The sequence below is a fragment of the Nothoprocta perdicaria genome, unplaced genomic scaffold (genome assembly GCF_003342845.1).
Source record: "Nothoprocta perdicaria isolate Ctin4 unplaced genomic scaffold, notPer1 scaffold_23, whole genome shotgun sequence".
Classification (NCBI taxonomy): domain Eukaryota; kingdom Metazoa; phylum Chordata; class Aves; order Tinamiformes; family Tinamidae; genus Nothoprocta; species Nothoprocta perdicaria.
In genome coordinates, this window is record NW_020455455.1 from 2,874,497 (window position 1) to 2,884,772 (window position 10,276).

Genomic DNA, 10,276 nt, shown 5'->3' on the forward strand with positions numbered 1-10,276 from the left:
TTTACTCCTAAATACTGAATGAATTACAACTCCATTAGAGTTTAAGAATATTTGCTTGATTATCAACAATGCTCAAGTAACAAAAAATTGTAATGTAATTATTGGGGAGAAATTTGAAAAGTAAACTCAAGTACATTCAAGAAAAATAAAGTGTAAAATAAATGTAAAACAAATGTATTGTTAGAAAATTACTACTTACTAGTGGCTATATGCTATTGCCTTGCTATCCAGACAATAGCATAAACAGTGCTTAACTGCTTACTCAACTGGGTAAAARCGGAACTGAAGTTGTAGTTATGGCAGATTTGATTAGACTTTGTGCCCAGAAAGTCCACAGCACTTAGCTAGCAGAATAAGCAAATGGTGAAAAAGCCATCAATATTCCATTTTTCATGGGGGTTGGAATCAAGAATAACTTCATTTTTATATGCCAAGTTTCTGTAAATATCAAATTCATTGATATTTTGCAACTGCAATATTTTTAGAAATCATATAAGTCATTTATCACATTTTAATAGTGAGATGGGATTCCTACTCCTCCATATTTGAAAAGTAGAATATCTACCCGTCATGTGATGGCTCAGGCCCAATGTCTTCTCTATTGTATCAAATATAGCTGGAATCAACATTGGTTTCACACCTAAAAGGGATACAGAGTGACACAATGATGTTCTCAGCCTTTGCTTCTGGTAGGCATGTTGAGTTTCAGAATTTACTTGGTATAGTGACTTGTAAGTTATAAAACTACACTCAGCAATGGACTTTGTGCTTACCGTTGGCARACCATTCTGCACATAAAAAAGAAAAACATCACCACCACCACTAATACCCCACCACCTGAAAAGCATTTCTTTCAAAATTCAGCTTTTATACTGTAAATCTGACAAACTTACTGTATGGTGCTCAAACTCCCTCAAAATGGGAAGCTACAAATCCCTTAATATTTGTAGTAGTGAGTATTCCTATGCTATGAACCAATCCCTTACCTTCCACTCCCCAATTTCATTTTACATTTCAAAGTTGTATTCATTATTATATTAATAGAAGGGCAATATTAGCTTCAGGACTGCTTTGCCTATAAAAGGGTAATAACAGACCCATGATTTCTGTATTGTTTTGTATGCTTTTTACAGCAGCAGATTTATGTACTCACCACTACAATCTATAGCTCTTAAAGCAAAGGAAATATTGGAAACAATATATTATCTATGGTAGAGTAAAAATAATTAATTCATGGAGATTCCACATCAGTCTTACAATACACTCTCATAGGGCACTGCTAATCTCCGTACCTCAGACAACTTAATTTCTTAAGCGTTCGAACTTAAGGCACAGGGACCTGCTTTTATGTTGCAGCAGTAACAGCTGGTTGCTCACTCCCACAAYGTGGAAAAGGGAAAAATGAAAGGAGGCARAAGTCTCCCTCCAGAGTAATGGGCRGGGGAGGAAAAAAATAAAAGACTAAAGACTAAAAAAGGTAACTAAAAAAAGTGTCTCACAAAAGTTAACTCCAGTTAAAGCCAAACCTAGGTTACCAATGAAAAAAAGAATAGGGGAAGCAGAGTGCTTCACACTTGTTATCGTTACAGAAACAAACCTAAGTCTTTRACTATAATGAAAGGGTTAAGCAATTCCACCCTCCCCTCCAAGATTATGTACTTCAAGTCAGGTTATTCTCATTTCTAGAGGTGAGGCACAAATTACGGCAAGGTTGAACTAGACTGAGTCCCTGCTGTCCCAGTGTGAAGTCTCTTCAACATGCCATTCAAACACAGGCTTAAACATGACATTCAAACACAGGCTTAAACATCACAAATACAGACCTGCTTCATACACAGGCCAGCTTTTACCACAGCCAAGAGCACAGCTGCACCTCTGACAGACTGTTCAGTATAACAAGGCCACAGGGCGTCGAGCAGTGACTTCAATATGTCCCACAGCTCCGCTGTAACCTTCATCATTATTTGTTAATATTTTAAAGTTTATATGTTAAATTTTTAAACCAGTACAGTTGGCTTACATCCCTACATGCAACATTGCATGTCCTTTGCAACGCTGTCCGAAGTAACGGCCCTGTACAAAAGAAAGATCAGGACCAACTARGGCAGAATAAACACACAACCCCGTGGTGAAGCCATTTTCAAGGCTTTTGTATGTATAAAGSAAAATTTACTAGCATGACAACACTGTCTTTACTAAAATCAAGTATATTTGTCAAGATCTAGGTGTAAAAACCTTCCGCAAAGAAGGTGAAACCTAAATTAATCGGCTAAGACAATTCACTTGCATTTAACAAGTGTGTCAGTTCTTAACCTAAAAACCCTTTGAGTGGTGACGCATTTAAATCTGTTCAGTGAGCACTACAGCCAGTTATCTACAGTGTGGAGGCTGAATCAAACACACCAGTCTTTGCCAGGAGGGAAGGATTTATCTCAAGATATTCTCCCATCAGATACAAAGAAATTAAAAAACTAGACTTTACTCAAGTATTTACTAAATTTACTAAATACTTCTGGGAGAATTACATAGTTGAATGAAAAAAGCAGAACAGGTGCCCCCAGAAAAGACTCCCAAACAGRCACAAAACTGAAAACTCACCAGAAGGCCTATTCTCAGAGAGAAAAATGCATTCCTAATAGGAATAAATTTAACCAAAAGTAAAATTGGAGTAGACCCATGAAAAGCAGAATACGGCATCACAGTCRTGCTGCTAAGATCTTGCAAAGTTAGAATAAGGTAAATACCTTACAGAAATATTGTATTTTGAGGTCTCCCTGACAACTATGAGAACATTATTCTAAAAAGACYTGACCTTTCTGCTAGGAAACTATTTATGCAAAGCAATCCTTGGGAAACACTGTGTTATTCAAAAGAACTTAAATCCATTTGTTTAACAGCAGCATTCATACAGTGAACTCCAGACCAAGCAGCAAAACCGCTCTCTTTGGGGGCCCCCGGGTCCCAGAGGGATCACTTACAGGTTTCAGCAGATAGCTGGTCTTACACGAGCAACTGATAGAGATATCTATAGATCCATTGCTGATTTAATCAAGTGAGAGCTATTGTTGAAAACAGAACAGAATTTGTCTCTGCTGATAATTAGCACACAGGAAATTAAAGCCCTGCTCTAGCCCAGAATTTATCTCTGCAGCTGCATCGGTTATTTGTTTTTCCTCTATCAGATAACCGGACTGCCCCAAAGAGAACCAATTCCACTGCTTCTGCAATGAAAGGCTGCAAAGCCACAAGCTCTGTAAAGACTTCCTGAACTGAACTGCAAAGACATCTTCAAAATCTGATTAGCATCAATCTCCTGCCATGGGAGCACAAAACAAAAGGTTTAGGTATTTTTCCTGTATGCTCCCAAGATAGAAGAGTTCCTAAGTTAATGGATAAGTATAATTAATTTGCATACATATGAGACTGCTTCTATGAAAGATCAGAATTGTTAACACACACCACTGATGACTGAGTTTGTTTAGGTCTCTGCATTATGTTTGTTCATGTTGATATTCAGAGATGAAATACTGTAGCAAATAATATCYTCCCTTAGCCCAGGTATGTGCTATATGCCCTATAACAATATCGGTATAATGAAATCAGAGATTTCCTCAGATTTCACTATGCTGAACCTTGATTTAAAAGATTGCTTAGGAAAGAAGTGAATGTCCTTTCTTCTGRGAGGCAATATTATCAAGGATGTTGAAGACAGACCTAGAATACGGTGGAATAGAGAAGCAACTTCAGCAACTGAAGTTTAAAATAAATAAATAAATCAGCCGAAAATATAAGAACTATCTGAACACAGCAAAAGGTGAATACTTTCCTTGGAAAGCATTAACTTGCAATTTAGATATCTTAGCCAGGAGTTTACTCATGTAATTCTTGAAGCTCAGAAATGCTACAACACTGTAAATGAAAGTAGACAGTTGATTGTGTCATGGCCCTTGCTATCCTTGAACTGTAAATCAAATACATAAGTTTTTGAAAAATATCGTACGCAAGTGAAAATTGTCCCCAAAGATAATATGGATCACCAAATCATTCCATGTTGTCTTTCAGTTTCAAAGAACCTGGATTCAAGCTTCCAAAACACCGAGGTTATTAGCATTTTGGCAGGTAGCACTTAGAGAGTAGTTCTTCCTATTAATCTCTTCTTTAGTTCTTTCTGCTGTCTACATTGAAACATTTTCTCCTTTTATTTCAAATAATATTTCAACCTGCTTGTATTCTTTTTATAGTGACTGAATAGTCTCATCCTAACTTCCTAAAATACTAGAATACCATTTAAGTAACCAATGACTGTAGTATTTGACCCAAAGCACCACAGTGTTTCTTCTATAACTAGAGCTGCCCCAATTCTCTCATCTTTTCCTTTCCATACCTGGAGAAAGGAGAAAAAAAAAAGTGGGGGTGGGGGGGAAGGAAGGCAGAAAGGAGGTCTGCTTGGATTTGGCTGCCTGGGAAGAACCTATATATTTACTGTGGTTTTTTTAAGGGGGAAGAAAAACGATCTATTCTGGTGCAAATAGAGAGTCCATGACCACTAGAATGAAGAGCCACCCTTACCTTTTCCGAGAGAACAAACTATGCTTGCATTGCTGAGCATCAAGCAGCTTTCTGGCTTCATAAATAATGAGCCAGACTTGAAAAAAGAATAAAAAGAAAATATGCCAGTACTAATTATGKTTTCCCATGAGCTCTTGCTGCTCTCCAAAAGAAAGTATTCACACACTTCTTTCTCAGCTTTATTAGGATATATATACAAGTACCAGCATTCCAAAGAATTAACTACTGAGGTAATATAAATCTTTATATGCCCTTCCAACTTCATTACATACTCATCTGTAGAACCATCTGTAGTATTTTTGGTAAAGAACATCTATCTTAGAAACTAGTGTGGCAGATGTGGGGTAAGATTTTGTTTCAGGTGTTTCCAGACAACTAACTTCCTTTCACCTAGAAAGAACTCTTCCACTGAAGTAGACCAGAACCCTATGATGGGTATTTTCATATTTCCATGTCTTGGGGAAGAGATTATCCACTGCATTTCAACTGATTGCATCTAAATTACCCTCAAAARTTATCTAAACTTAAATAACTTCCCAAATACAGACTTTCTAGAGATACAACCACACAGATTTGCATGTTCAAAAGCAATCTATAAAACACACATCCATCTGTGAAAGCTACATATCTTTAAGAATAAGTTCTTTTATATCCAACAAGGGAGGTAAGACAGGTGAGAGGGAGATACTCATATCAGACTAGAAGAGGCCTGGAAAACAGCTAAGGCTGCTTAAGTTCCTGGTCTTTCAGCTGAGCCCCAGGAAGAAAAGTTTTCTCAAGCACCATCTAGAAAACTGTGCACATTCAGCAACCTGCCCACTAACCCTCCAGCAATCGAGTCAAATTATGTCCTGAAGTTTTGATACGAAACTTCAACTGAGAAAATGCAACCCCAGTGCGGTTCAGTATTTCCACTGTGACATCTCTGCTCCATCTGAATTGCTTGCCAACTTTGACATTGGAGGGTGTGAGAGATTAGTCATGCCAAGTATCTACCCAAATACTTTCGGAGCTTTGACACACACTCATCCTGTGTTTTTTAAAGACTATCTTTGCCAAGTCCATGTTGCTTCTGTTTCCTGCTTTATAATTTCAAAAGTATTAATCACAAGGTCGTATTGTCTACAGCATAACGGAGCTTGCTCAAGAAAGGGAAATCAAGTTATAATGGAGACAACAGATACAGATGTTTTGYTATTTTACAGCCAGTTAATAGCCCTCAAAATCTGAAAATAAAGAGCACTGTAAATGGATTTTTGCCTGGAAACAGGCACTGTAGATGCAGAATCTTAGAACAAATATTAAAATTCTGAATATGTACAGATGACTTATAGACCAGAGTGATCAGGCCTATGTGCATCACTAGTATCTATACATTTGGTTATCAGCTTAGATGGTGTAATTCCCTTGGGAAAAACASAAATAAAATTTCAAATTTTGAAATCCAACACTTAACTAGAAAAGAGTTTCTCCTAAGAGTCAAAACCAGAAAACAAATATTCAAGGGAGGAYATAAATTCTTCTATTAGTATAGCATATTTTTGCACAAGAATATGCAAGACAAAATAGGGACTAATTCAGTGAAAAAAACTTTTATTTGAGATGTCAGAAAGAGTGCTGCAAGAAATAACACAGTGCTACTACTATGTACTTTAAAAAAAAAGGTTACTTTTTTCCACTTTTAAAGATTACATAGGCCAAAATTTTGTTTTGTTTGTTTCTTTTTAGGAGCTTCAACAGCTGAGGAAGTTAGAGCTATAAATTTGTCACAAGTTTTAATAATACTATCAACCCTGGAAATAAATACTAACTTGTAAGATACTGATTAGAAAAAAATACTTTTGATAAGTATTAATAAATGTACTAGTATTATTTTTAATCCAAGTGCTTTTTTTATGAAGAAAAAAAAGTTTGCAGAAAGAAAGAAGTTGAAAATGTAAGGAAAACTATTACTATCTCCTACCAGATAAACACAAATSGTTTCCTGTAAAATTTGGTCTAGGTTTATAAACTATAAAAATGTTTTGGTGATAATGTTGCATGTCCYACAGATTGCACTGAATATCTGTTAGACTAAATATTAACAATTACTGTAACAGTATGGATATCTATTTTCAAAATAGGACATAAAAAAACCTAGAGCTACACATGAAAACCTGGGAAAGTACTATCTGAGAGATCAGGCTACAGTCGCCAACTTGGTAACTATTTTTAGTATTTCTTGTACTACAGCTATTTCACACAGAACACATCACAATCATGGCATCTAAAGCAACCATTTTCCCTGATCCAATTATCAAATCTAGAACCAAAAACTTCACTAAAAATTCAGAAATATCACTAAGCCATAAAACAGATCTGCCTTCAAAGGAAAGTTTATTTAAAATGTTTGGCAACTTCTCTTTTTTTTTTTTTTTATTTAATATTAAAGCCATGTGAAACTTGCATTATAGAACTCTGGATTTATATGGTGTTTTTCARCCTGAGGTCACAAAACAAAAACTGCATCTAACATACCTTGGCAAAAAAGACTGTGAGATGYGTTTCACTGCCAAGGATCCAAATAGGGAACTTTGGAGATTTCAAGTAGGAGCCAACCTAAAAAAAAGGTGCAGTAAAATCAGAAACACAAATCAAACCCAAAGTCTCTGTTAGCAAATAAGTTAATGACAGCCCAGCTAATGAAGGCTAAATTGCTTTCAAAAACTAATTAAAATATTAATAAAAATTATGAAGTTAYGTAAAATAATTAGATTCCAATTTTGATCTCTAACTTTTGATTGACTTGGAAAACAAGCACTGAAATAAGACTCATCACTGAAACAGGACTTTAATGAAAATGTGGTAACAACAGTATTTATTYGTTATTACAAGCTTGGGAGACAATGTTGAGAACAATACATGAGTAGCTACTCTTGTGCTTAATAACGATACTGTCAGATCATGAATGAGGTAGAAGTTTGGATTTATGAGCTGGCTGTGGATGTATAGTTCAGAACTGACATTTACCTAATAACCGAAGGAGTAGCTACAGTCAGTAAACCAACACTCTGAACAAAATAATCCTCTTAACCACAATCTAAGCTAAAAGAACTCAACATAGYTTGAAAGAGAAGCAAAGAAAAACAAAAGTAATGGCATTTATCTTCAGTTTTGAAACTGTTATTTGTAAGGCACAAAAATTCTTAAATAGATTCTCTGTTCTGTATCACAACCAGAAGAAGTTACATAGATTAGGTTGCACTTCCACAAATTTCAGATATACAAAGACAGATTCATAAAGTACCTTCCAACTCTTGGACACATTATGCTCGGATCACATTTAGTTACTTGCAATTCTACCTTGTCTACACAGGAGTATTTTAAATAGAAGATAGTCATAGCATAAAAAATGAAAATGGTACTGCAACATTCGTAATAGCAAACCACTTTGGGACTTGATATCATTAATATGGAATAGTTATATAGTCCTTTACTTAACTTGCATTAATTTTTATTTTAGTAAAAAGAAGCTTCTAATTAGTTGTMCAAAAATTGGCATAGCTAAATTTTAATTTAAATGGCAAACACTTATTCAAAAGCTGCATTTAACAATTTTCTGTATTTAAAAAATATAATATTCCATTTTTTTATTTTTAARTTGAAAGTACTTTAGCATTGTTCAAGGCAAAACTTTTAGTAATACTGACACCGAGGAAACTACAATGATGTCACTGCAGTAACAAAGAAAATAAAATTTAAATTACACACAAAGCTTACCTTACAGTATCGGAGAGATTCCATCAATGTCAAAAAGCCGACCGTTGCCTGTTTATGTATACCAAGTAGTTCTGTTAAAAAAAACAAAGAAACCCCCAAAATCAAGATTTATTTTAGAAAAATCTGCAAAGTCTCACTTAAACCATTTTCACTTGTTTTAAAAATTAGTCAAGGAATAAAAATTTTAGTAAATCATCCAGTTTTACCAACAATGAACAGTTAATCATTAAGTTTATTCAAAAAAAMCTACAAAGCTTTAATGCTTTTGTTCCTAATAACCCAAAAGGATGGTTTTATCCAAAAGGATGGTTTTATCAGAAGCTTACTGTTGATAGCTTGTTTTCAAAAGTTGCTGCATTTATTGATGGAGGTACTCGTACCCAGCACCAAAACTGTTCTTAGGAATAGAACAATTATCCTGAATTTTGTTTGAGCGCTGGGGGAAAGAGCTCCATGACTAGTTTTATCTTCACCATGTCACAGAATGACTATAAAATGACATATTCTTGATATATTCTCAGAGGGCCAAGGGCGCTCCCTGAAGCAATTGTCAGCTACTTAAACCCACCCGATACTGCCAGTACCCACAGAAACCTGCAACATAACCTGACCAGCTTAACAAGCTCTGTATATTTCCATTTTCAGAGAATGCTGTGTTTCCCCCCCCTTCCCCCCCCAAATTTGAATTTTCCTTCTGAAACACTAATTTTGAACTGCATTTGTGAACACTGATGATTTATGTTCATCAGCAAAAATCTACAAAGTCTTTATCCATGGGCTAAGGCCTCAGGACTACAGCAAGTGAAAAAATATGTCTGAAATATAAAAGGTTTTTCCTTCTAGGGGACTCATCTCTGCATTTACTATGCCTGGCATGCTGTGGCATGGTTGAGTTAAACTCCCTGATTTTTGCAACAGTGGATACAAATTTTGAAAGTTACAGTTTAATTTTCTCCTTTACTGTTATGATGAAAACAAATAAAAATATATACACTCAAAGAGCTGAATGATTTTGCCATATTTATGTCTAACTTGCACACACCGACTCATTCATTGCCTTTGTGGCATTTAAGTACGATTATTTTGTTGGACTTTGGGCCTGTCAGTTTATATATTGAAAAGATCCTTCTGCTTCTCTTCTGGAAATTTTAAGAGTTCTTGGTTTGGGCTTCTGCTTTCCAGGATTATCCTCGACCTTTCTTGGAATTGAGACATTTGGGGAGAGCATTGAGATCATGCTCTGCAGGACATTAAGAGCTGTGCTGCTGGAAATGCTGATATGCTCAACTGAAGCACTGAGGCAAAAACAGCTACTGCAATTCAAAACTCATAATGGATCCCTCAAACTAGGAACAGTTACTGCTCAGAAATAAGATTTATATGTACTGTGAAGGGAAATGAACAGCAGAAGCACACAACACTATATTAAGATATCATAATTTCAGCTGACTTGTCGAAGTTTTGGGGAGGAAAATAAAGATAAAAAATGTAAAAAGCAGTCTGTTAGACAGTAAAGAAGTCAGATATATGCAAGATTTATTATTCAGAGGAAAAAATAAAGATAAAAAAAAAAAAAAAAAAAAAAAATTAAGCACTTGGCCTCCCCTGACAGATGAGATCCTGGCTATGACAGCGACCCTGGAGAGTAAATGCCCTAAACAGTCAGCAGGCTGCTGCCTGGATCATTCACCTAAGGCCTATTAGGCTTAGGTTTCACAGGTGGACACTGGTCTACCAACGTCTCCTTCAGAATCAGGGAAGTAGAGAGTGAGAAAAGCAAAACGCACTCATGGGTTGCTTCAGAGGAAGGACAGGGCGCCTGTTTTCCTTAAATCAAAGCTGAGCTTTGTACCTATCCCCTCGCTGTCCAAGGCAAAAATCCTACTGGAAGAGACTTAGCACCACCCAAGATCATTTAAAAAATAAAAATAAAAATAAAAATAAAAAT

At 35.7% G+C, this 10,276-nt stretch overlaps 1 protein-coding gene across 3 annotated transcripts in view; it reads right to left on the minus strand.

Annotated features, from left to right (window-relative positions):
• The window catches only part of MINDY3 (MINDY lysine 48 deubiquitinase 3), a 41,919-nt gene that overhangs the window by 19,544 nt on the left and 12,099 nt on the right, over positions 1 to 10,276 (minus strand). For all 3 annotated transcript variants that reach the window (XM_026039364.1, XM_026039363.1, XM_026039365.1), the window contains 2 exons: positions 8,329 to 8,399; positions 7,087 to 7,167 (listed from right to left, as the gene is read on the minus strand). In XM_026039364.1, the coding sequence (XP_025895149.1) occupies positions 7,087 to 7,167; positions 8,329 to 8,399 (152 nt within the window). The remainder of the gene's footprint in view (positions 1 to 7,086; positions 7,168 to 8,328; positions 8,400 to 10,276) is intronic.